This window comes from Zootoca vivipara, chromosome 8 (assembly GCF_965207765.1).
Source record: "Zootoca vivipara chromosome 8, rZooViv2.hap1.1, whole genome shotgun sequence".
Taxonomy (NCBI): domain Eukaryota; kingdom Metazoa; phylum Chordata; class Lepidosauria; order Squamata; family Lacertidae; genus Zootoca; species Zootoca vivipara.
Window position 1 is genome coordinate 86,421,702 of NC_142591.1, and position 27,143 is coordinate 86,448,844.

The 27,143-nt window shown below is 45.3% G+C and overlaps 1 protein-coding gene across 1 annotated transcript in view; it reads left to right on the top strand.

Moving 5' to 3' along the window:
* Positions 1–27,143, top strand: part of LOC118089962 (protein EFR3 homolog A) — a 53,306-nt gene that overhangs the window by 190 nt on the left and 25,973 nt on the right. Inside the window, exons 2-8 of the mRNA XM_060277540.2 lie at positions 12,350–12,402; positions 18,945–19,021; positions 19,424–19,551; positions 20,365–20,515; positions 23,681–23,802; positions 24,779–24,928; positions 25,098–25,235. Coding sequence (XP_060133523.2) covers positions 12,393–12,402; positions 18,945–19,021; positions 19,424–19,551; positions 20,365–20,515; positions 23,681–23,802; positions 24,779–24,928; positions 25,098–25,235 — 776 coding nt within the window. The 5' untranslated portion in view covers positions 12,350–12,392. The remainder of the gene's footprint in view (positions 1–12,349; positions 12,403–18,944; positions 19,022–19,423; positions 19,552–20,364; positions 20,516–23,680; positions 23,803–24,778; positions 24,929–25,097; positions 25,236–27,143) is intronic.

The following is a 27,143-nucleotide window of genomic DNA, read 5'->3' on the forward strand; positions in this document are numbered from 1 at the left end:
TGAGGGGGCGCGTGGTCTGGGGTCTTTCCCTCCCCCCTCCCCAAAAATGATACCCCTCCCCCTTTTATTCGCTTTGGGGTTGGGGGGCGCACCCCATGGAGCTCAGTCCAAAAGCAGGCAACACCCTCCCCCCCCCGGGACACGCTCCTCTGCCTGTGTTCAAACACACCGGGGGTGGACTAGATGTCCTTTGGGATCCCTTCTTATCCCCCCCCCGCAGCTCCTGTGAGAGGCCCCTTCTCGATGGGGGGGGGTTGGGGGCGAGGGGCATGCGCACTTCCTCGTTTTTTAAGGTCGTGTGAGTTTTTCTTAAGGGGGAGGGTTGAGTTTTTGTATCTGAGCCCCCCCTTCCCCCCCCCGTTTGCCACCCCATAAAATTAACCTTTATTATACAACAACTTACATATAACTTAAGACAGTACATACAGTTTCTCATTTAACATAACACCCCATTTAACTTCCGATTCACCTCATTGTACTTTTCTACGTTTTGTTAATCTATACACATTTCATTATTATTTTACTTTCCCATTGTTTATCAAGAAGATTTTGCTATACATATACTTTCTCTATGTTTCAAGATTCAGTCTAGGTCTGTCAGGAGATTTACATTATCACAATAATTTTTATTTACATATTTAAACATATTTAGGGAAGCTTTTAATGTTTAATAGATTATAGTATTTTAATATTCTGTTGGAAGCCGCCCAGAGTGGCTGGGGAAACCCAGACAGATGGGCAGGGAATAAATAAATAAATAAATAAATAATAAGGCATTCTTTAAATATTACCCAATCTTTGCTAACTTTCTGATTTGATTTTCCTCTTATTCCCCCAGTCATTTTTGCGAGTTGTAAATACTCTATCATTTTCGCTTGCCGGTTCGTTTTTATGGGGATACAGTCGCCTTTCCAATTCTTTGCTACTAGCTGCTATGGTTGTGTACATGAAAAGGGGTCTGAGATTTTTTTAAAATCCCTTCCTCCTCCCCCCACCTGCCTCCCCCCCTGCTCCAAGTTGGAGTGGAAACCAGCTTGTCAGTTGAGCCATTGCCTCTCCCCCCCCCAAAAAAATGGGGTTACTGTCTCTTTCCAGGAAGTGTTTCTTGGAGGTTTCTAATCAATTTGTGCTGGATGCTTTCTTTGAGATTCTTGCATTGCAGGGGGTTGGGCTGGATGACCCCGCGGGGTCTCTTCCGACTCCACGATTCGGTGATTCTGCCAGCATCTGCTTGCTTTGTTTTGGTTTTAAAAGCTCCCCCGCCACCTATCAGTTAAAGACTCCCAAGTGAAAACAGAATAAAGAAAGGACCAAATTTAGAGAATACGGTATTAAGGTATAACCAAAAAGCAGGGAAATTATTATGCAACAAACCAGAAGAGGAAGTTGAGGGATGTCATGGGGGGAGGGGTTTTTTGGGTTTGGGTTTATATCTGAGATGATGTTATTGTGATGAAGATACAAATGTAAAAATCAATAAAAACTTTATTTTTTAAAAAAAACTCCCAAAGGGAGAGGTTGGGGCACCCCTGTCCCCCCAGATTCTCCGCAGAGGGAAGTGCGAGGCAAAGCAGGAACGTTCCAACTTCTTGCCCCCCACTTCCTGTTCTCTTGTGGCAACTCAAGAGCCTGGGCTGATAGAATTGCAGAGTTGGAAGGGAAGGGGCCCCCCGAGGGCCATCTAGCCCAGGCAACATCCCCAAGCTGCGGCCCTCCACCTCCAGATGTTTTGGCCTACAACTCCCATGATCCCTAGCTAACAGGACCAGTGGTCAGGGATGATGGGAACTGTAGTCCAAAACATCTGGAGGGCCGAAGTTTGGGGATGCCTGATCTAGCCCAACCCCCTGCAATGCAGGCAAAACATCCCTGGCAGATGACCATCCAACTGATGCTTAAAAAACACCCCACTGCCTTCCAAAAACACAGGCTTCTGTGTCTACACTGAAGGGGTGTCTTGGTCAGGCATCTCCAAACTTCGGCCCTCCAGATGTTTTGGACTACAATTCCCATCTTCCCCAATCACTGGTCCTGTTACCGTAGCTAGGGATCATGGGAGTTGTAGGTCAAAACATCTGGAGGGACGCAGTTTGGGGATGCCTGGTCTTGGTATTGCTAAGGGAACCCGGTGAGCAAAACCCAGCATGGCAGAGCACCCTTGGTTGTAGGCAAAGGCAGTAGGAAAGCGGGGCAAAAATCACATCTAGCTTTTCAGGATATTGCCAGAGAGAACAGCTGCCGTGAATTACAAGAAGTGTGCATGCACACGAAAGCTCATACCAAAATAAAAACTTAGTTGGTCTTTAAGGTGCTACTGAAGGAATTTTTTTTATTTTACTTAAGAAAACCAAAGTTATGGTTTTCTCAAGGAACACTAGGGCCCCTACATGGCGCATGGACAACCAGCTAATTGTGCAGGTCAAAGTTTTCAAATAATCCTGGCCTTATTTTCCAGTCTATGGGGTCATGGGGAGCACACCAGAAATGTCCAAAATTCTGACCCGCTTTTTCCACACAAAAGGTGGTAAACATATACCACCAGTCCTGGAAGTGTTCCAAGCTGAACCCCTGGCACAGTTATTATATGGGGCTCAGATTTGGACAGGCACTCGCCTTGGATCTTGATTCAAAACCCTAAAATCTATTTTAAATAATTGACTTTTTATTTCTATTCTTTGTATATCGTATTGTTGTTTTATTGCTATGGCTGATGGCTGACGCAAATAAAGATTCATTCAATCCCATCTCGCCCAGTCTCCCACTCCCGCTCTTCCTTGAGATTTGCCAGCCTCACAAGAAGCTGCTCTGGTCCTTCGTGACTTTGGCTAGCTCAGCCGGCCTCGAGCTCTTGCCTATCCGTGTATGAGATGGCGCCCATTTCACAGATGGCACAGTAACTTCTGTGCTCTGCCTTGAATTGATTCAGGCATTGTCTTTAGGCACTAGTGAGTGAGTGGAGGGGCAGAGGGCTTCTTCCTCCACCCTCTTCACCCCAAATGGAAGTCTAAAGGGGTGCCTTCAAACAGAAGCCCCAACCTCTACACTCAGAGTAGGGCTGCTAGAGGGGAGGCTGGGCTCTGCATCCCTCCTCTGGTAATCTCCCAGCTCACTAGTAACTTTGCAGACTTTTTTTGTAAAGTTTTTTTTTCCATTTCATTTTATAATGTATCTCTTCTTTGGTGATCACTTGTAGCCGAGTAAGATTGTCTTTCATAAACACGGTTTTAACAGTGAGTCCAGTTCTGGATCCACACGTCCTTCCACAGTGGGGACATTGGTTTCCGGGTGGGAGTTGGTCACAGTGTGGATTTGCAAAGCGTGCCTTCCTCTTAGCGTCTTTCTCCCTTGCATCCTGAGTTTGAGTGCCTTCAAAGCCCGTGACACCTTTGGTAAAGGCTGTTCTCCAACTGGAGCGCTCGCAGGCCAGTGTTTCCCAGTTGTCAGTGTTTATACTACATTTTTTAAACAGAGAGAACAATTGTAACTGCAGACAAAAATTAAAAGAAGAAAAGCAAAACTCTACAATAGGCATGTAGAATGAGTACAATTCTTCTTCATTTCATTTCTATACGGCTTTATATTTTATAGAAAAAAAATCTCAACGTGGTTTACAGCCCATTAAAACATCAAATCAAACAATCCAGAATAAAACAAATTCAGGCTTCAAGAAAAACATTGCAGATCCTTCTCTAAGTGACATTTTGCTTTCCCCTTATTTATTTAGATGCTTCATTTATATAGTTGCCTCATAGCAGAAGTACTCTGGGAAGCCAGTGTTAAAATAATGAAGTCCAAGTAAAGACTATCAAAGTTATCAGATTGTGAATATTTGCGGACATATTGACAAGGCTGCTGAATGGCTGAGTAAAAGCCCATGATCCTTTTACCTCTCTTTAGCTACTTGGATGGTTGGTGAGAGACAACTGAGATGTGACTAAATACAGTATCTTTATTCAGCCTTATGGAACAATTTCCTATTGTTGCTTCACTATAGAACTCTTCTCAGCCAAGACGGTTCCTTTCGGTCCCAAGGAACAGGCATTTATTACCTATAACCCACAATACACACTCAGGTTTTTTTTTTAAAAGTGCATCTGCCAGTATCAGTGTATCCTGGTGGAGTTTAACAGAGCATGATGTTGCTCAGGGTTTTTCTCTGGAGACTGTGCTGCAATTGAAGTGACCCCAAGGGACTCCTCACCTCCTCACCAGGCAAGTGCCGTCGCTGCGTATTTGTAGAAGCCTGCCAAAGTGTACAAATAGGTTTTCTGCATTAAGTTATCAGTGGATATACTTTCCTAAAACATTTGAGGGTAGGTACTTCCAGTCTTTAGCTGACCAAAATGGCATTTTATCTCATTTCAAGGCTGTGGACTTGGTGAACGGTTGCCCAGATCCCTAGAAATGTGATCTTCATTCCTAGAACCATTTGAGATGTTTTGCCCTGAGCACAGGTAGCACTTTGGAGTTTAAAATAGTTCTAAATTGTCGTGATTTCCCCCCACCTTCTAAACAGTGCCCTGGGAAACGCCCTGGGGCTTGTTGGCACTGTAATCACAGCAGAGGCAAATAACAGTTCTGCCGTGTTGCGAATGAGGCTGGATCGAGGGCTGTGCCCTTGACTGCATAATTCTGTGCCGTCCTTCCTCTTGTGAGGAACGTCACACTAAGATGCTGTGTGTCCTGCCAAGGTGGGTCTCTCTCTCTCTCTCTCTCTCTCTCTCTCTCTCTCTCTCTCTCTCTCTCTCTCTCTCTCTCTCTCTCTCTCTCTCTCTCAGTGACAAGGCGTGAAGGGACAGGGGCTGCTTTGTTCTCCGTGGGGTGCTTGTCAGGACTTTGGCACAGCTTTGGGTGAAAGTGCGGGTACTTCGTAGCATTGGGTGGTGGTGATTCTAGGATTTTGTGAGATAAAATGACAGCATGGAGTGGCAGTTTCTCTGATGGTGTAGTGGGAAGGTCATAGCGCGATGCGGTTTTTGGCTCTAGAAAAAAAATTGTGCAGGAAGGCAGGAAGGATTTTTAAAAAATCTGCCTTAAACAGTTCTAGGAAAATATTGTTGGGAATTTCTAGCTGGGCATTTCAGAACTTCTTCCACAAAGAAAAGGACATGTGCTCATGAGAATAAACCAGTCTCCTTTTTTTTTGAGCATAGTATTGGAAAGCTCTGTTACTGAAAAGGATGCAATGATCCAAACTCAGCTTTGATGAAGAAACATTAAAGTAAGGCATTCCCCTCCCCAAGACTATATTATTATTACAAGCTGCCATTAATTTTCACTTTTACAGCCCACACAATGAATCTTTTAAAGATTGCCGTTCTTTTTCTCCCTTTTCTCTTTTCACATGATGTCTGGAAAAGAAAATGTATTTTGAGGATTTTTTTTCCGGAACAGGTGGCATTGGTGCACTGTTTAAATCGGGGCATTTAAACAAAAACATATATTTTTTTAATTCAGTGGAGGTTGTGATTAAAAGTCAGATAAGGCAAAAAGAAAACCATAATTGGATGGAAAGCCAGTTAAAAGCATGGCCGATATATAGGTTAAGTCACACAGACTGCTCTGTATACTACATATGAGGTGATGATGCATATGGCTTCGCCTTTCCTAAAATAATATAGTTTTGTTTTGTAGCAAGTAGAGTGGAAAGTGTAGTTTTCCAGTCAGCTGTCTGTCTGGGTAGATAGCAGATTGCACCTCTGTAATAATGAATATGTAGAGGTCTTTAGACAATTTAAAACCACAGTCTCCCCCCCCCCGCTTGCTGTTAAGACAGTTTTGTAAGCCTGTTATGTAACGTTACAGTAGCACTGGGGTGAATCCTGACCCCCAGAGTCCCAACTCCAACTGTCCATTAGCCTGTGCAATTTAGATCCTGTCTCTGAGTGAAGATGGGGAACTGGCGACACGCTTTCCTTGGTACCATATGAGGCATCCGTATGTTAAGGGACATGAACTGTTGGCTTCCCTTCTGACTGTTTCATTCAGTTAGTTCTTTTCTGTCACTCCGCAGTGAAAAATAAATGTATGTTGGGATCACCAGAGCAGCAGAATCCTCACAGTTGCATCAGATTCCAACCTTTTGGTTCCAAAACTGTATTTAGCCACTCTGTAAGAAACATTTACAGGCTAAAGGAGAGCAGATGTAGCTTGAATGCAGATTTGGTTTAAATCAGGCATCCCCAAACTTCGGCCCTCCAGCTGTTTTGGACTACAATTCCCATCTCCCCCAACCACTGGTCCTGTTAGCTAGGGATCATGGGAGTTGTAGGCCAAAGCATCTGGAGGGCCGCAGTTTGGGGGTGCCTGGTTTAAATGCTCCAGAACATGCGTACCTGACGAGGGAGTCTGCTGCATCGCACCCATGTGGTGGGAAACATGAGCCCCAGCATTGAGCACTGGGCTGGATTTCAGATCATCAGAACAACTGCTTGTCGTAACACTCTCGTACAAGGTGCCCTATGGCCTAGAATGCTGCTGAGCCATAAAATCCCTTATCTACTTCAGTCCATCTGAGTATCAGTTCTAGGATTCTCAAACAGAAGCTCCCAGAAATTAACAGCTCAAGTTATTAGCTATTGCGTGGATATTAAAATCTTCTGCTTCCTGCCCACGTGGTTGCATGTCCTTCTCACACATGTTCATTTTGTTTTGCCTGCAAAATGGATCTTTGAAAGGCCAGCAGTAGATGAAGCACCACTGAATACTCCCCATCTGGTTTCTTTATGTCTCAGCCTAACTGACTTAGCAGGGCTGTTGTGAGGATAAAATTATATAATCGAGTGTACACTGCCCTGTCAAATCCTTGGAAAAAGAGGACATGCATTTGATAATGTTATTTTGCTTCTAGTAATAGAACTTGTTGTACGGCAGGTTTTGTTTCATGCACCTTAGCGTGTCCTCTGTCCTTCACATTCTGCTCCATTCCCGCAATACTGTACTCCATCCCACTTATTTTTGTGCAAGGCAAGATGTGGCCTGAGAGATACCCAGCTGCATTTCCCCTTGTTTTTAACCTCTGTCGTTGTTGTTGTTTAGTCGTTTAGTCGTGTCCGACTCTTCGTGACCCCATGGACCATAGCACGCCAGGCACTCCTGTCTTGCACTGCCTCCCGCAGTTTGGTCAAACTCATGTTCGTAGCTTCGAGAACACTGTCCAAACATCTCGTCCTCTGTCGTCCCCTTCTCCTAGCGCCCTCCATCTTTCCCAACATCAGGGTCTTTTCCAAGGATTCTTCTCTTCTCATGAGGTGGCCAAAGTATTGGAGCCTCAGCTTCAGGATCTGTCCTTCCAGGGAGCACTCAGGGCTGATTTCCTTCAGAATGGATAGGTTTGATCTTCTTGCAGTCCATGGGACTCTCAAGAGTCTCCTCCAGCACCATAATTCAAAAGCATCAATTCTTCGGCGATCAGCCTTCTTTATGGTCCAGCTCTCACTTCCATACATCACTACTGGGAAAACCATAGCTTTAACTATACGGACCTTTGTAGGCAAGGTGATGTCTCTGCTTTTTAAGATGCTGTCTAGGTTTGTCATTGCTTTTCTCCCAAGAAGCAGGCGTCTTTTAATTTCGTGACTGCTGTCACCATCTGCAGTGATCAAGGAGCCCAAGAAAGTAAAATCTCTCACTGCCTCCATTTCTTCCCCTTCTATTTGCCAGGAGGTGATGGGACCAGTGGCCATGATCTTGGTTTTTTTGATGTTGAGCTTCAGACCATATTTTGCGCTCTCCTCTTTCACCCTCATTAAAAGGTTCTTTAATTCCTCCTCACTTTCTGCCATCAAGGTTGTGTCATCTGCATATCTGAGGTTGTTGATATTTCAACAACCTCCGTCAGAGCAGCAATATTTTAAAGAAATGTTTTAACTCTGCCTTTATGTTTGGGGGAATCAGCAACAACACATGGTCGAGCTAGCTAGCTCATTTTACGTATGTTCATGGCTTTTTTTTGGACATTCATTAAGATTGAATTTTGATTATGGTATGGCCGATCACGAAATCAGAGGCATTAATTAAAGCCACGCTGCTCATAGACAGACATCAGAAGTGTACCCACAAAAGCCTGGCGATCCAGGGAAGCTGTTACAAAATTGACACCACCCACAGGCATAGTTTCGCTTCCTCTGTTGTGTTCCTTTGCTTCTGTACACGTGCTCTCTTCCCACAGTTGCGCAAAGAGCCAATTATCTTTTCGGTTTTGCCTCAAAGGGTAAAAAAGCTACGAACATACGTAAAATGAGCTAGCTAGCTTGACCATGTGCTGTTGCCGGTTGCCCCAAACATAAAGGCAGAGTTTAAAAAATTCTTTAAAATATTGCTGCTCTGACAGAGGTTAAAAACAATGGAATATGCAGATGGGTATCTCTCGGTCCGTCCATCCCCTGCCTTCTTGAGCTCTGTACAAGATCACATTAAGAAAGGAATGTCACAGGGGATGCATGTTGATTGTGAGGGATGCAGAAAACATAGTTCCTGTATAGAAAACTAAGGCATAATTCACCTCGGAGTTCTGCGCCAACTCCCCTGTGGCTATCAGGAGCTTCAGAAAAGCTGTGGTTGTGCACTTGCTCAGCTCTTTTCCATTTCATTAGGGCTCGGTCAGAAAAGGGAAGCATCCACTTGAAGTGCATCCTATTTCTCTACTTGAAAGCTTTCCCAAGGCAAGATTTAGAAATGTTTGCACCACTGAACTCTGGCGTGTATGCAGTTGCTCTAGAAGACCCTAAGCTAAAATGTATTAATAACCAAATTTAATAGCGTTAAGCTTACTAAATTAGAATCATAGAGTTGGAAGAGACCACAAGGGCCATCCAGTCCAACCCCCTGCCAAGCAGGAAACACCATCAAAGCATTCTTGACATATGCCTGTCAAGCCTCTGCTTAAAGACCTCCAAAGAAGGAGACTCCGTCACACTCCTGGGCAGCAAATTCCACTGTCGAACCTTTCACCCTCTTCTATATGACATCCTTTTATATATTTGAACATGGCTATCATACCACCCCTTAACCTTCTCTTCTCCAGGCTAAACATACCCAGCTCCCTAAGCCGTTCCTCATAAGGCATCGTTTCCAGGCCTTTGACCATTTTGGTTGCCCTCTTCTGGACACGTTCCAGCTTGTCAGTATCCTTCTTGAACTGTGGTGCCCAGAACTGGACACAGTTCTCCAGGTGAGGTCTGACCAGAAGAGAATACAGTGGTACTACTACTTCCCTTGATCTAGACGCTATACTCCTATTGATGCAGCGCAGAATTATTTGGCCTTATATCTAGGAGTTGGACGGTGGTACCCTAAACATGGGCAGTTTCTCTTTTCTGATAGAGTGGAGCCTGTTTAAGACTTCTGCCGCCTACCCTGTGATCTTAGGCATGTTTACTTGGGGGAGAGAATGCTATTAAATCCAGTGGGAGTTGTTCTCATGTAATTGTGTATCGGACTCCGCCTGTCGAAAGGTCTGGAGGCACATGGCACACCTTCGTTCAGAAGCTAAGCAGGTTTGGCCCTGCGAACAGCCTGAGTGGAAAGACAGCCTGGCAGCCCAAGGGGAGCTGCTCTGAGCTCCTCCGAGACAGAAAGGGCCATCAATGTAAGATCTAAATATTAACTCCTGGATGATCGGAGAGGGCCTCTTCTCCAGGTTCCCCATCACCTGGGGGCAATGGTTAGTTGTCAGGGGAAAAGGGCCTTTTTAGCAGTGACACCCCAATTTTGAAATGCTCTCCCAATAGAGGATTTCTCCAGTGCCTACTCTGATGTCTTTCTGGAGCTGGGCAAAGACTTTTATATTTGCCCAGGCTTTTAGCTCTTGCTGATCTGTTTTGTTCTGGCCTTCATTTTATATCTTCATGCTGCTTTGAAAGATCTGCCTTGTTTCAAAATGTGAATTCTGACTTTCTGCTCCTGCATTTTTATTAAAAAAGAATTTTATTAAATAATTCGGTCATACAAAAAGAAAAGTAAAAAGAAACAAATAAAAATAATTACATTTCCAATACAATTAACATTATTGTAGTATACATATTCCCCATCCCCTCCTCCCTCCTCCCTGTTACCCTCCCTCCCCCTTCCCTAATTACTTCTCAACCTGGGTAGGACTTATCCCTTCCAAATCTATAGTGGATCACACACTGCGCTTGTTTGACGTTTATTTACTATTATACAAATTCTATAGCTTACCAAAAGGTAAATTGGCTAATTAATCCAATAGTCTAAAATAACTAATACAACTGAAGTAACTAGGATCTAGAGCCCTTAAATCTCCAAGAGAAGAGTTGGTCTTTCCACAAAAGTATTTATATAATCCGTAAACAATTTCCATTTGCTTTCGTTTTTTTTCTGGATATGATTCTTTCATTATCTCATGTTTTTTTTGCCAGATTATAATATGAAATTAATTTTTGTAGCCAATCTTCCTTGCTGGGGACCTCTTGTGTTTTCCATGCTCTTGCTATTAGGAGTCTAGCTGAGGCGGTCGCATAACTTACTATACATCTATCCTTCATTTTATATCTTCATGCTGCTTTGAAAGATCTGCCTTGTTTCCAAATGTGAATTCTGACTGATGAGCAGGGTATAAATTTTCATAAATAAAACAGGTTACAGGTAGGTAGCCGTGTTGGTCTGGGTCGAAGTAAAATAAAAAAAATCCTTCAGTAGCACCTTAAAGACCAACTAAGTTTTTATTTTGGTATGAGCTTTCGTGTGCTTGGTATCTGAAGAAGTGTGCATGCACACGAAAGCTCATACCAAAATAAAAACTTAGTTGGTCTTTAAGGTGCTACTGAAGGAATTTTTTTATAAATAAAACAAATTTATTTCCTGGGAAATAAATCTCGCCAAGTCCAGTGGGACGACGTTTGCCTTGGACTGCAACCTTTCTGCTCCTGCAATTGATGGGGAAGAAGAGAGAGCTATGAAGGGCACCAATGTGATATCTGGCTCAACCCCTTTTCTGGCTAAGGAGATGTTTTGTCTGGGGCGGGTGGGTGTTCTTTCACCTTCTCAGACTCATCTCTGTATCCATAAGAGCAACAAACTTGGATTGGGAGGATATGGGTTCAAGTCCCAGCTCCACTGTGGATCTGTTGCGCAGCCTCGGACAAGTTCCTCCCGGCTTTGGTTTATAAATTAAGATAGATATGTAATTTGTAGTACGGTAATTCCAAACACTGAAGGTAGGCAAGAAGAAAACTGCCTTTAAAAGTATGCATTCAGTGCAGCAGGACGGAGCCAGGCAAGGAATGGAGCAGGGAAGCTCAGAAGTGCCTTGTAAATTGCTTGCTGTGGTTTCCCCTGCTTCCTTTTCTTCATCTTTAAAGCAAGGCTGGCTTATCCACTTATCCATTAAGTGGTGGACCTCTTGACATTGGCAAAAGTCCCCAGGCCAGGCAATGCACTTGCACTGTTAGCTCTGTTAGGTTTTTTTTCAGGCAGTGGAGCGGTTATTGTCAGTGGCAATGCCATGTGAGGCTTGTGAACAGGACCGGATTTAGGTTTGATGAGACCCTAAGCTACTGAAGGTAATGGGGCCATTTCTATGTCCAGCTGTCCTTTGTCAACAACAAATTGTCACTGGTTTTTGTGTTGAATATATGTTATGTGGTCATTTATGGACCTCATAGGTATCTCAAGCCATTTGCACATAACAAAATATGTATTTTATCAAAATAAAAAAATCCTTCAGTAGCACCTTAAAGACCAACTCAGTTTTTATATTGGTATGAGCTTTCGTGTGCATGCACACTTCTTCAGATACACTGGAAATGGAAGTGTCAGGCCCTTATATATATATACAGAGGGTGAGGGTGATGGGAATGGGTGATGGGCTGATGGGAGTGGTAAACCTATCACCCCCACCCTCTGAATATACATAAGGGTCTGGTGGCTTCTGTTTCAGTGTATCTGATGAAGTGTGCATGCACACGAAAGCTCATACCAAAATAAAAACTTAGTTGGTCTTTAAGGTGCTACTGAAGGAATTTTTTTATTTTGTTTCGACTCAGACCAACACGGCTACCTACCTGTAACTATTTTGTCAAAGTAATTGTGGAACTGAAATACAATTAAGTACAGTATATTAAGAGTGGATTTTTTGGGGGGGGCCAAGAGAGTGGGGCCCTAAGCTATAGCTTGTTTAGCTTATACGTAAATCCGGCATTGCTTGTGAACAAGACTAGGGGCTGGATGGGTTGTCTCTGGGGGCTGACCGCTTAGCTCCATGCGCTGTCTTCAATGGGATCTTACTCCCTCTCCACTGTTTAGCGGGAGTTAGTTGTAAGCCTGTTAAGAGCATCAGCTGCACCAAGTCAGTGGCTCTGACGCGACGACTTTCTTTTTTCTCTTGCAGTTTATCACATGGTGGAAAATAGAAGCCAAGCCTCACATCCACAATGCCTGGCAGTAAGTATGGCAACCTGTTGAAAATGTAAGCTTTTTGAACTGAGAATTTGAGATTCGGTCCTTAGGAGGAAATCTCTTCTGAAAAAGAAAAGCAGAAACAAAATGTGGCAGGTGTGATGCATCTTTGAACGTGGAGCTCTGGCTTCAGACATTGTAACAGACGTGCTCATTGCTATCCAGAAATGTATTAACTGCCTGGATTTTAACTGCTGTTGTGAATACTCCTAGCAGTTAGAGGGCTTGAGTCTTAAGCTGCTCTGCAATTGTAGCAGTCAAAGTGGAGCTCCCTCCAGTGCAGAGCTAAAACTGCTATTTAAATACTTAGCGGAAAATAAAATGGACACTTATCAGTAAAATCTGGCTAACTTTTTTTTTTGATAAAGACATTCATATTAGAAAGGTCAAGAAATAAATATTCCCACAATTGAAATGAAAGCTTGATGAAGAAAATAACTGGTGTGCGGTTAGTACTGGGGTTCACAATCATGCAGTCTTTAGATGTGGCTGCTATAATTAAAACATGCACAGAAATGGGAAATCCATTGTAGTAATTACTGGCCAAGATGGGCAAGTAGCTCAGCTACTTGTATTATTGTGCATCTTTATTTTTTGTACGCCTGGATATATCTTCCTTTAAAAAATAATCAGTCTTTATCCCTGTTTAATTTTTTAAAAAAATTTCTAAGTTATTCAGAAGCTCTGGTCTAGGGAGAAAAAAGGTTACCTCTCTTTAAAAGACAGACCATTCCTTTTCAAGTGTGACGCCCTTTTTAAAAACACCTTGTTCAGTGACTTAGAAACATCAATACTTTTCTATTCAGATATTTCTAAGATGCTTTGTGTGAGAGAAGCCTTGATCCTTCTTGCAGAACTAGTGAAATACAATGGCCTTTGATTTCAATATTTTTCATACTTTTGTGTGTGCACATGAGTACCGCAGCCTTTCCTTCTGTAGCTGGCGTTGTGTCTTGGCTGCCCTTGACAATGGATTAGAGAGAGAGATCCTCTTAAAGTACCATACGCTTTTCAAGTGTGAACAATGTATTCCTTTTATTGAGTGCAGCAGTTGATCAGCGTCACTCAGGCTAGGAAGAGAAGGAGCTCTTTCAACATAACAAACAGCAGCATGACATTGACTACACAGCAGATGCAACGTTACGGAAGAAATGTTCTGTACTTCTGGAGCGTTGGCGGGCTGCTAAAGTGAATGTCAAGCTTAGGGCTAATAGCATTTGGAGGTTGCTTGCGTGGAAGTGGTGAGCTCTTTTGCTTTCTCTAAAACTGTATCAGAAATGATCTTCAAACAGATTTAGTTATTTATTTGCTGTTTCTGTTTTTACTCTTGCCTTCCTCCAAATGGAGCCAGGGAGGCCAACAACAATTCAAACCATTCAAAACCATATTCTCACATGTATGTGTGTGTGTATAAAAATTATAATTAAACAATTCAAACACTGAAGACAGCATCAAGACCTCTCTTGATACACTGTACAGTTAGGCACCAAATGCTAGCAAAATTAAATGTGGTTTTAGGCGATGTCACCAATATGGGAGAGAATCTGATCACAGCTTCGTTCCATAAGAAGCGGGGCCTTAACTGAGAAGGCCCTGCTCAGCACCACCTCCTGGTTAACCTTGGCCATTGGTGACACTATGAGCAGAGCCTTCCCAGCAGATCTCAAAACCTAGGCTGGGGAACAATAAGGGAGAACCTCCTTTAAGTACCAAGGTCAAATAGGATTTAATACCCTGGAACCAATACCTTGAATTGGTTATGGTGGCCAATAGGCAAACAGTGCAGAGTTCAGTCTATCAGCATTTTGCACTTATTGCAGCCTCTGGACCATCTTCAAGGGCAGCCCCATGTGTAGTACATTGCAGTAGTCCATTTTTAAAAACGTGTAGGATGAGCATTCGGTCTAGGTCTCTTGGTTCAGGAGTATCGAAAGCCTGTGAATGCAACAAAGCAGTACATTACTGGTCTCGACTACAATAGGTTGTAGTAATAATCATGATGGAACCAGAGGAGGAGAAAGGTTATATGGCCCCAACTCATAATTCTTGGTGGGTGTCTGAGGCCCCGCAGTTCAAAAACACCCCCAAATGCCAGTATATTTTAATCATGTTTTTTTTTAACTGGCTGCGCTATTCTGCAAGGTTACTCAGTTGTTACAACTTTTCATAGAGTCATTGTTTTGGAAGAGAGGGGGGGTGTCTAGTCCAAGATAAACTACAGTCATACCTTGGCATCCGAATGCTTCGACTTCCGAAGGTTTCGACTTCTGAAGTCGACAACCCCCGGAAGTCTTTTCTCGCGCACGGCACATGCGCAGAAGTGCGAAATCGCGCATGCGCCGAAGCAGCGCTTCAAGAACTGAAAACCTCGACTTATGAAGACGGCCGCAGAACGGATCGTATTCGTAAGTCGAGGTACCACTGTATAGGATCCCTGACCCATGGCTGCCTAGCTTCTGCTTAAATACTGCCAGCAAAGAAGGGGATTGGGCTAGATCAGGCACCCCCAAACTTCAGCCCTCCAGATGTTTTGGACTACAATTCCCATCATCCCTGACCACTGGGCCTGTTAGCTAGGGATCATGGGAGTTGTAGGCCAAAACATCTGGAGGGCCGCTGTTTCGGGATGCCTGGGCTAGATGGCCCTTGGGTCCATTCCAACTCTACAGTTCTAAGAGTCTATAAGAGCCTCACACTGCCCCAGATGGTCCATTCTTCTTCTGCAATATAGGTCTTGGCATTTAAAAGTCTCTCCTAATGTTCAGCTTCCCCATGGTTTTTATTCATTGGTTCTAGGCTTGTCCTCTCGAGCAACAGAGAGCAAGTCTGTTCCCTTCAGATACCTGAAGGTTGCTATCATGCCATCCCTTAATCTTAACGTTCCTCAAGAGAGCAATCTCAGGTACCTGAAAGGTTATTGTACAGAAGCTGCAGCAGCAGCAGCAGGACCAGGCTGCTATCTAGTCCGGTGTGCTATTTGATGCCTGTCCTCCTGGCCGCATTAAACACCCAGCCCTCTGCACCAATGTGGGTGGCTGGGTTACAGTGTGTACCCGTCTGAATGACATTTATTGCTGCACAGAACCGTATTAGCTTTATTTCTGCAAATGTTAATGCAGTGGTTTTTTTATGGGTAGTATTTTGAGAGAGTTTATTTCCTTTCTCCTTTTACCCTACACTTATTCAGCTGTAACTAATAGACTTATCTTCTTCTTAGGACAATGTCCTTCCAAAGGACAATGGAGAAATGTCCTTTCTCCATTTGTGTGTCTCATTACAAGGTGGCTAGGCTAGGTTACATGCATGTCAGGTGCACTGACCCCCGGCCGTGTGGGGCCAGGCGCGCTCTTTCATTTCCAGAGCTTGGCGGTGCTGGTGCAATTGGATACGTTGGGTTCTCATGTACAGGGTCCCTTGGCGCTTCGGTCACGTGCAGGGCTAGCTGGATAAGTGTCTGCTGCCTGTACCTGAATTTGACATTGCCGAGCCTGGGCAGGAGAGAGCCGGGAAGGTGTAGAGGGGGCAGCTAAAGAAAGGTGGAACTGCAGAACTGCCAGGAGGGAACAGGATGAAGACGTATGTGGCAGTTCCTGTGGCTGAGCAAGATAAGTCCTATGACTACAATCCTGAATGGGAACCAGGCCCATGCGTGTGCCTTGGTGGGTGAATTCTTCAGAGTGCCTTCTCTTCCCCCTCCCTCCCTTGCCCCTGTTTTGTTATTTTGCTGAGAAGGAGCATTGCTTTCTCTTGAAAGTTTGAAAAAACATCTGTATACTCAAACCGTCCTCTTTCTCTTCTTAATATCTTCAATGCATGCAGTTCATTATTTGAGCAAACCCACTGGATTATTTCTTAGTTGAAAGGGGGGCGGCAGTGTGAAGAGAGATGTTAACATGACCCTCTTGTTCAAACATGGAGTAAACTGTGCTGTTGATTTTACTGCAGATATAATTTTAAGCTGCTTTTTGCTTGTTTCCCTACATATGTCTCCCCAGATGCATATTCTCCAGGTATATAAGTCTGTTCTTACTGTGTGGACCAGTTGCTGGCATGTACCATAACTGCATACACTTAACATTGGCGTTGCTGCCTCCTTGCATGGTAGCATAGCAGTTTTCTTGGTTTGATCGAGTGTAACTGCTCTGTGTGCTGAAATCTTGGGGATTTGACCAGTTGGAAGCTAATGCTGCTTGCCCCATATTAGACCGAAGGAAGGAATTTGCAAAGGAGGAGAGGGAAGGCAACTGCATGCGGGAAATGACAAGTGTGCACTTTAAAATTAACATTTCTGAATTCTTGAGTGAGATGTTCTAGATCAGGGATGGGGAACCTCAGGCTAGAGGTGGCCCTCCTAACCTTTCTGCCCTGCCCTTGGAATGCTCCCCAGTGCTTTTGCTGGGCTGGTTTGTGTCCTTGAACTCCCAGAATACCTCTCTTGCCAGGATGGAGAGGGGTGGGTGAGGGAGCGTAGTAGAAACTTGCCTGCAGAATGGAAGTGAAGCTTACCTGCACTGCTGTGCCCGCTTTTGTCTCCAGCCCCGCCCATCAAAGGCACGTGGCCCCCAAAAGGTTGCCTAAAACGGAATGTGGCCCACAGGTGGAAAATGGGTTCCCCACCCTCGTGCTAGACTACGTCTCTAGTTTGTTCCGGCTCATACCCCACTCTTTCCCATTTCCGAAAGCAATATTCAACATAGTTTACATAGTCTGCTAGTGTGCAGGAACCGAGCTCTATAACTTAGGGGCTGCCACAGAGAAGGCCCTGGCCTGCCTCCCTGCCAAATCAAACAGGTCCCGAGCTTCTTGGTGGATTTTGCAAGCTGAGCCTCTGCAGTACAGCTTATTCTCAAGAAACTCTGCCTTGGGTTGCAGTCGAACTTATCCTAATGAGCTGGGATTTTGCTTTATAGCAAGGACAACCAGCAGAGTGTCCCTCCACATGTTCTTGGACTACAGCGCCTATCATCTCTAACCACTGACGGTGTTGGCTGGGGATGATGGGAGCTGTAGTCCATCACCATCAGGAAGGCACCACATTGGGTCCCTCTGCTAGATCCTGCTGCTGCCGCCGGTCAATGTAGCTGCTATGTTTTTGGACTCTCTTTGGGAATGTGGCTGTGGCCGCTTCCACGATGAGCTCCTGCACTTCAGAATTTACCACTGTGCCATCGGTGATAAGTTTGAAGAACGCAGAAGTTAGATATTACAGTGCTGCTACCTTGGGACCAAGCGTGTATCTTTGGCTGTTTTCATGTACAGTAAGTCCACCCATATATTCAAGATCCTCCACAATCAGTTGAAGGGATCACAGACTAGAGTTTGGCTCTATCTCCAGGCTTTGAATGTAGCTTGCCAGGGAAAGACCCCTTTACAGATGAGTCCTGAGCAGGCTTTTTACGCAGATGAATTCCAACTTGGGAGAAAGGAGGGATATAGATATATTAGCATAATAATGATGTAAGACCCATAGAGCTGAGTAGAGCTTACTCCCAGGCAGCTGCAGCCTTAAGTTCAATTCAGCTGTTTTTACTTTGTGCAGATCTTTCCCTTGCATGCTCCCTATATATATATATATATATATATATATATATATATATATATATATGGAAATGAATATCTTGCATTTTTTTCTGCTAGTGAATTGGATACACTTTCTACCCATCTTTCCAAACTGAGTGTGGTTTTAGGAGCATGTGAAACCACTCCTTTGATTTCAAAGGATGTCCCCAAATTTTGTGTAGGCTTCAGATCTCCTTGCTGTGCTTTGATTTTGTGTTTTTGTCTTGTGCTTTTATGCTGTGAACCGCCCTGAGATCTACAGAGGAAGGGCAGAACGCAAATTTAATAAAAATAAATAAGTAATATAAAAATTTTCTGTGCACAAGCTACTGTAATAACTTCTGTATGTGGTGTGTGTGTGTGTGTGTGTGTGTGCGCGCACACACACACACACACACATGCTGCTTTTTTTTACGGCAGAGACTAGATTGTAACACGTACATAATTATATGTGGGCTTAAAAGTCACCACATCTATAAGCATCTTAAAGTCCATTGTCTGCCAAGGTGCATCTTGTGATCTAAAACTGGCTTAAAGCTGCACAGCTCCCCCCCCCAATGTTCATGAGGCATAGGCAAACTCGCCCCCCCCGATGTTTTGGGACTACAACTCCCATAATCCCTAGCTAACAGGACCAGTGGTCAGGGATGATGGGAATTGTAGTCCCCAAAACATCTGGAGGGCCGAGTTTGCCTATGCCTGGTCTAGGATGACTCTGGAGAGGAGCCAGTTTTCACTGCTGCCCTTCATTCAGCTTGTGCATCCAGTTGCTGCTGTCCCCACTATTAAAACCATTGTTAAAATTCCTGAACCCACCACATCTGTGGGGACATTTTCTCACAAAAGTGTGCATGTACCTGAACCTGTGAATTGTGGGTGTGGGTGTCATTGCGAGTGGAGATTCCATTTTGAAAAAAAGGGGCCCCATCTCCACAGAGTTTGGTTCTCATTGCAATTTTTTCCCCCAGGAGTCTGCTGCTGCTGTTCTGCCTTGCGCCCCCGTTACAAACGCCTGGTAGATAACATATTCCCCGAAGATCCAAAAGTAAGTGAGCCCTTGCAGTCTGTGTTTTAATTTGGGGTGGGGGGGGGAAGGGGTTGTATGGAGTTTGAGGTTTTTGTGTCCAGGCATTATTTTATTTTTATTTTTGGCTTTTGTTTAAAGATGTTATCTTGGTAAGGTTGGCCAGCTGGCCACTTCAGCATTGTGAAATCACCCAGGTTGTGATGATGCGAAGTCGACTGCTCAGTAAGATGGCACTAGTTGTGGGCCTGGATACAGCCGCACACGTTGTATGAGTTTCACACAATATACCAGTAGTTTAAAATGTATGCTTTGCTTAGACTAGCCTCGTAAGTCTCATAAAATGAACTGCAGTAAATACCAGCTTGTACAATGCAAACCATTTGAATTTAAAGTTGTTCCCTTGAACTCTCACCTTCGCAGGATGGCCTGGTCAAAGCAGATATGGAGAAGCTGACCTTCTATGCCGTCTCTGCTCCTGAGAAGCTTGACCGGATCGGTGCCTATTTAGCAGAGAGGCTCAGCAGAGATGTTGTCCGACACCGCTGTGGGTAAGACTTCTGCTGACACCCACTTCAAATCTTGCTTCCCATTTCCCCCCTGCCAGTACTGGCCTCCTTTCCTGTGGCAAATGAGAATCACCCCAAGCAAGGAGGCTGTGTGATGTTTGTAAATGGGAAGAGGGTGGCTCCCCCCGCCCCCGCTCTTGAGCTTTCAGTTTGCCACAGAATATCAATACAGTGGTACCTCAGTTTACGAACACCTCGGTTTACGAATTTTCGGTTTACGAACACTCCTAACCCGGAAGTTAGTAAACCAAGGTGCCCAAGGCCTACTGAGCGTCCGATGCCTTCGGGGAGGCCGGGCCTTCGCTCCGATGGCTCCTGGAGGCCCGGAGCGAAGGCCCGGCCTCCCCGAAGGCATCAGAGCGAAGGTCAAACCTCCCCAAAGACACCGGGGCGTCCAATTCCTTCGGGGAGGCCGGGGAGCGCTTCCGCGACTGGGTTGCAGACACGGAAGCGCTCCCCGGCCTCCGCGAAGGCATCGGAGCTGGGACTTCGTTCCGATGCCTCCCAGAGGCCGGGGAGCGCTTCCGCGACTGGGTTGCAGCCACGGAAGCGCTCCGTTAATTTGCTGCTTTAGGTTTTTTTTTCATTGTCTAGAACGGATTAATCCACTTTCCATTACTTTCAATTGAAAAGTTTGCTTCGGTTTATGAACGCTTCGGTTTATGAACAGACTTCCGGAACCAATTGTGTTCATAAACCGAGGTACCACTGTAGCAGATAATATCTGTGCAGGCCAGCTAGTAGAAAGGTTTGTGGGCTTTCCTAGCAAGCCTGTGCTCACCTTTTTGCATGCAGGTATGTCTTCATTGCCATGGAAGCCCTAGACCAGCTGCTCATGGCTTGCCATTCTCAAAGCATCAAGCCGTTTGTGGAGAGCTTCCTTCACATGGTGGCCAAGCTACTGGAGTCCGGAGAACCGAGGCTGCAAGTCCTGGGAACCAACTCGGTGAGTGAACACTCCTTGGGTGCCCCACCTGGTTCTGCCACTGTCTGGAGTCAGTTTAGTTGCCCTGGCATAGCCTTTGGGGAGCTGCACAGAGGATATGGCTAGGAAGAGCCAGAGGGGAATGCAGTTACTTCCAAACCCCTGGTTGTGTGCCCAAGCTGCAAGGCTGCGTACCTGCTTCCCTGGTTATGAGTCTGACTAGCCAAATGTCGTCCCTGAGCCTCCCCCGCCCCTGACTGCATACCATGAAATGGATCATGTCCCTCTTAAAATTGAAGTGGGTGATTACTGGAGACAGAGCCTTTTCTGTGGTGGCTCCTCACTTTTGGGAGATCTCCCCTTCGAGGCCCCCCTCTGTCATTTAGGCACCAGGCAAAAACATTTCTGTTTCCTCAAACTTTTAAAGAACTGCTAATGTAAGCATCCTTTAATTTAGAGGTGGATTGATTTCACCCTCAGTTTTAATCTGGCTATTTAGTTTTGTTAGGGCATCCTAAGCAAGTTTGCAGGTGACACCAAATTGGGAGGGGTGGCTAATACCCCAGAGGACAGGATCACACTTCAAAATGACCTTAACAGATTAGAGAACTGGGCCAAAGCAAACAAGATGAATTTTAACAAGGAGAAATGTAAGGTACTACACTTGGGCAGAAAAAAATGAAAGGCACAAATACAGGATGGGTGACACCTGGCTTGAGAGCAGTACATGTGAAAAGGATCTAGGAGTCTTGGTAGACCACAAACTTGACATGAGTCAGCAGTGTGATGCAGCAGCTAAAAAAGCCAATGCAATTCTGGGCTGCATCAATAGGAGTATAGCATCTAGATCAAGGGAAGTAATAGTACCACTGTATTCTGCTCTGGTCAGACCTCACCTGGAGTACTGTGTCCAGTTCTGGGCAGCACTGTTCAAGAAGGATACTGACAAGCTGGAATGTGTCCAGAGGAGGGCAACCAAAATGGTCAAAGGCCTGGAAACGATGCCTTATGAGGAACGGCTTAGGGAGCTGGGTATGTTTAGCCTGGAGAAGAGAAGGTTAAGGGGTGATATGATAGCCATGTTCAAATATATAAAAGGATGTGATATGGAGGAGGGAGAAAGGTTGCTTTCTGCTGCTCCAGAGAAGCGGACACGGAGCAATGGAATCAAACTACAAGAAAGAAGATTCCACCTCAACATTAGGAAGAACTTCCTGACAGTAAGAGCTGTTCGACAGTGGAATTTGCTGCCAAGGAGTGTGGTGGAGTCTCCTTCTTTGGAGGTCTTTAAGCAGAGGCTTGACAGGCATATATCAAGAATGCTTTGATGGTGTTTCCTGCTTGGCAGGGGGTTGGACTGGATGGCCCTTGTGGTCTCTTCCAGCTCTATGATTCTATGAAGGGGGAATAAGAAACCTCCCAAACATCAGGTGGATTACGGCAGGCCCTGATCAATGACTCCCTCAGAGACACAGGTTAGGAAGAAAGAAACCCTTCCCTCTGGCCATGGTTCTTGTGGATGGTGTGAGTTGGCTGCTGGGAAAGCCTGCAAGAGGTGTAGGTTTCCCTTTGACTGGCCTGGCACCTAGAGGACTGAGAAGACCCTTTTCCTCCTGCCCATCTGATGCTCCATTAATATTCTTTGCTTGCTTGTCTTTGAGACTTTTCTGTGCCACCTGACAGGGCTAGAAATGCACTCTTTCTATTTCTCCAGCAGATCTGTGCAAGCCTTTAAATAGAAGCTTAGCTTGCCCTTTATCTTCCAAGTGAAAGGTATTCTGTTCCCTCGCCATCACCGCTGCATTAGTGATGAGCCCTGAGTGCCTTCTGCTTTTGCACTCTCGACTGTCCTGCCTCTGATACCGTTTCACAGTAACAGAATCCAGTCTCCAAAGTGTTAGGAGTGTATTGCAGCAAGCCTAGGAGTAGCTGAAACGGAGTCAAGGAAGTTTTGAGAGTCAGGCCTGGTCCGAGGATAGGGACACCCGACAGCTAAGTAAACAGGATCGATGTGAGGATAAGGGTCTTGTGAGCCCAGCTCGAGTGCTGTATCAGGGATGCTCCAGGTCTGCCTTGGGTTACTTTTATGTATTTAAAATATTTGCATCCTCTCTTTCCATTTCAACAAAATGTACAAGGAGCTTCCAAAACAACACAAAACCTCATTTAAAATCCAATAAAACCAACATACCAAATCAATCACATAGCAGAATAGAGCCTAAAACAGCAAAGGTGCTACAAACAAACCAGTAACATTTCAAGGCAGCTTTTCAAAAAATGACCACACTACTTATTAAAAGCCTGGGCGCACAGAAGTGATTTGCTTCTAAAATGTCCAGGGGACGTATCTGAAGAGGCTACTTCATAGCTAGAGGTGCAACCACAGGAATTGCCCCATTGCTAAGTGCCTGAGCTCCAGAGGTGAGGCAATTAGAGAAGGGTCCCCAAAATAGATAGGAACTACTGGGTAACATCCCAACATTTGCCCTAGCATACTGGATTCAGCAGCAGCAGCAGCAGGCTATCAAATTACTAACCTGGTGTTTTTTTGGAAAGTGAAGCCTTTTCAACACACTCCCTGTTGCATACTATTTACCAGGTCCTGGAGTGTTTCTAGAGAGTTGTCCTGATGTGGTAAAAATACCAGGTCTCACCACATTGGAAGAAAGGTTAGCCAGGGGGAAAAGACCTGGGGATTTTTAAAAACAAGCGGATGCTTTGCTCTGTGGGATTGAGATCTGTGCCTTTTGCTGCCGGTGCCCTGAAGGTTTGGGGTGTATGAAGAGAGGATTGCCCTCCTGGGAAGGTTTGCACCCAACCTCTTTCCCCACCAAAGAAAGGTGATGATGATGATGATGATGTTGTAAGGGATGTTGTTGTTGTTCAGTCATTTAGTCGTGTCCGACTCTTCGTGACCCCATGGACCATAGCACGCCAGGCACTCCTGTCTTGCACTGCCTCCCACAGTTTGGTCAAACTCATGTTCGTAGCTTCAAGAACACTGTCCAAACATCAGAAATGCTTAGAAAAAAAGATGGATGAATAACAGACATGATTTTGCTGTGTTTCAGTTGGATAATTTCAACTGTGGCTGGGGGATTGCAGCATTTTGGGGCTGGGTGATACCAACTTTCTGATTGCTTTGAAGCTGTTGAATCCTCTCCGTTTCTCCTTCCTCTTCTGCAGTTTGTCAAATTTGCAAACATTGAGGAGGACACGCCTTCCTATCACCGCCGCTATGACTTCTTTGTGTCTCGCTTCAGTGGCATGTGTCACTCCTGCCACAATGACCCGGAAATACGGGACGAGTAAGTAACAATGTGCGACGAAGGGATGGGAGCACTTTCCGGTATCTGCTCTCTAAATTTCCAGGCTACTGAGAATCTCTGCGATGGCAAAGCCCAGCATCTTCCCTCCATTCATGCTCTGCCAAGCACCGTCAGTGGAGTTTAATTCATATGCCCTTTTCAGAGAGTATCGAGTCTTTCTGCTGAGGCTTGCCGGGGAAGCCTCTGCCAAACCAAAATGCTCTTGTAGCTTAAACCAAGTATCCAGGAGTCCATGAAGCTCAATACCCAAATGATAGTCATCTGAGATGGGCTGTTACCCTAGGGGTGGGGGCAAACATAAGTAAATAATAACCTGAGCCACTTTGCTCTGGAAAATGTATTCATCATGTTTTTAATCTCTCTGAGCATTGAATTGTTAGAGGGAACATTCTGCCAGTTGGAAGCTAAAGAGGATGTGGAGAGTGCTGGTGGACTGGTTTTTTGGGGGTTTTTTTGTAAGAACAAATGCTGTTTGATTGTTTAAATGTATATTCATAAATCAGCACTTTAAAGAAACACAGAAGGTGGCTGGGGCACTAGAAGCATGGCAGGAAGGATGAAACTGGCATAGAAAATGGCTTTCCTTGCCAGGGGCAGGTATGTCCATCATTCGTTGAATGAGGTTAGGGTGAAACAGGGCAAAAGAAAAGAAAAAGTCATGCTGGCTCCTGTTTTTATATGCTTGAACCTGGACCTTTATGTCCTCCTCATGTGTCTTCATCAAGTATATATGCCTGCATAGAGGTACTTGCTCCTGGGTCTCAGTAATCAGATTGGCTACCCCTGCTGCCTTTGGGCTTAGCCTCTGGGCTTTCCATCTTCCATAGAACTGTAGAGTTGGAAGGGACGCCCAAGGGTCCCCTACTCAAACCCCCTGCAATTCAGGGATCACAGCTAACATGCAGGGATCCTGCAGCTTTCCCTTCTATGAAAATGCCATTGTTTATTGTGCCAGGATCCGAATTGCTGGGATCAGGGGCATCCAGGGGGTGGTTCGCAAAACCGTAAACGATGAGCTCCGAGCCACCATATGGGAGCCCCAGCATATGGACAAGATTGTTCCCTCGCTGCTTTATAACATGCAGAAGATTGAAGATGTCGACAGGTATGCCCGTCTCTCGGGGGGGGGGGGCTGGGCCCTTTGCTGGCCCTGAGGAGGAGGGGGTGGGTTGGGTGTGGACAGGAGGTGCTGTGGCTGCGTCTTCTGTCATGGCAGTGGAGCACAATGTCAAAGCCTGGCAAACCTATCCAAGTGTGTGTGCCTGTTTTTGCAGCCGGATTGGGCCACCCTCCTCTCCAACAGGAGGCGATAAAGAGGAGAACCCTGCTGTGCTGGCTGAGAATTGCTTCAGGGAGCTGCTGGGCCGCGCTACCTATGGGAACATGAATAATGCTGTGAGACCAGTCTTTGCGTAAGCATCTGTTTACTTATGTACTTAAGTACATTTTTACCCTGCCCTTCCTTCCTAAGGAGCCTGGGGCAGCAATGCTAATGTTAAATGTAATGTAACAATGTAATGTTAAATCAATACAACAACAATCAAAACAAACTTAAAAACAATTAAAAGCAACCATATACCCCTGCAGCTTGTGATTTAAAGGTTGGCAGGAACAGTATCTTTCAGCCATCAAATGCCTGAGTAAAGAGAAATGTTTTTTCCTTTCCCTTCAATGTTAATGGTGAGGACCACAGGTGCACCACACCAGGGAGGGCTTTTCACAAATGAGGAACCACCACCGAAAAGGCCCTGTCATGGGTCAGTGCCGACTGGGCAACAGCCAATGGCAGCAGCAGCACACAACGGGGTCTCTCCTGCCAATTCTAAGGTCTGAGAGGGTTGTGTTGGAAATCTGCCGAATCTTCTAAGAGTTTCTTGGGGGCAGGAAATGCCTTTGAAATAGTTGGCAAAACTCCCTCAAGGCTGGTTTTGCTTTGGCTGCCGAAAAGTCCTGAGAACACTGTTTCTCTCAGCTGTTCTGATCTTCCATATTGCTATATAACCAGTGCTTTTTGGGGGGGGGGGATGCAGGGGGACGCATACCCTTAAACATTTTGTGAATCTAATAGGTTTGGCCTCATTGAGGGGCGGTATTTCAATATGAGTAGGAAAATGAGAGTACCCCTAAACTTTTTTTAAAGAAAACAAGCACTGTATATAACTGTCCTGTATACCTGAAGGAGCATCTCCACCCCCATTGTTTAGCCCGGACACTGAGATCCAGCGCCGAGGGCCTTCTGGCGGTTCCCTCACTGCAAGAAGCAAAGCTACAGGGAACCAGGCAGAGGGCCTTTTCGGTAGTGGCGCCCGCCCTGTGGAACGCCCTCACATCGGAGGTCAAGGAGATTAACAACTACCTGACATTTAGAAAACACCTAGAGGCAGCCCTGTTTAGGGAAGTTTTTAATTTGTGATATTTTAATGTATTTTGCTATTTGTTGGAGGCCGCCCAGAGTGGTGGGGGAAACCCGGCCAGATGGGCGGGGTATAAATAATAAATAATATGTCTGTGTCCCATGAGCCAAAAGCCAATCCTGAAGGTGTTCTTATCCAAAAGAACAAAAAGCAGCTTGGTGTAGTGGGCAGAGTATGGACTTTGACTGTGTCCAGTCCTCATTCAGGTTGGCTCTGAGCAGGTTGCCTAACCTGCCTTCCTGGATTAATATCAGGATAAAAATAGGATGGCCCTATGTGTGCAGGATACAGTGCATTTCCACTTAAATCCCCCCCACCTTCAGCTTCAATAAGCAATGCTGTATGTGATTATATGGGATCCCCCCCCTTCCTCCTATACAGACCTGCCCGTGCTCCTCATTTGAATACATCAAGTTTTGCTCGCTCATAATCCTTGCTGGTTGAAATTCCAACCAGCAAGCCAGATAGTGCAGCGACATTTGGTACAGCCATTTGCTGCTTAATACTCCTTGCATCCGCACAGCAGAGGACGGAGGATACTCTGGAACAGCCAGTGGCTGTTGCGCTTCCGTGCTTTTCTTGGGCTGAGGACTATGTGGCAGGAGCCCTTTCCTCCTGGATAGAATGGGGAAGCAACAGCAAAAAGAGGGAAGAGGGTGGAGATAATCCCTGGAAGAGAAAGCTTCTTGGTTGAAACAGGATCCTACGTTCCAAGTCACCATCTTTAAAATCCCTGGCATGCAAGTGATGATCTGGAGGTTACTCATCAGCCAGGAGTCTTTACATAGTTTGACATTCGACAATCTTCTTTGCTCGCATCAGTTACAAAGGGCAAATAGTTTGTGATTTGCCCCTTCTAATGTGCAGCCTCGACCCTTTCTTGGTCACTTTGTAGGAGTATTTTGA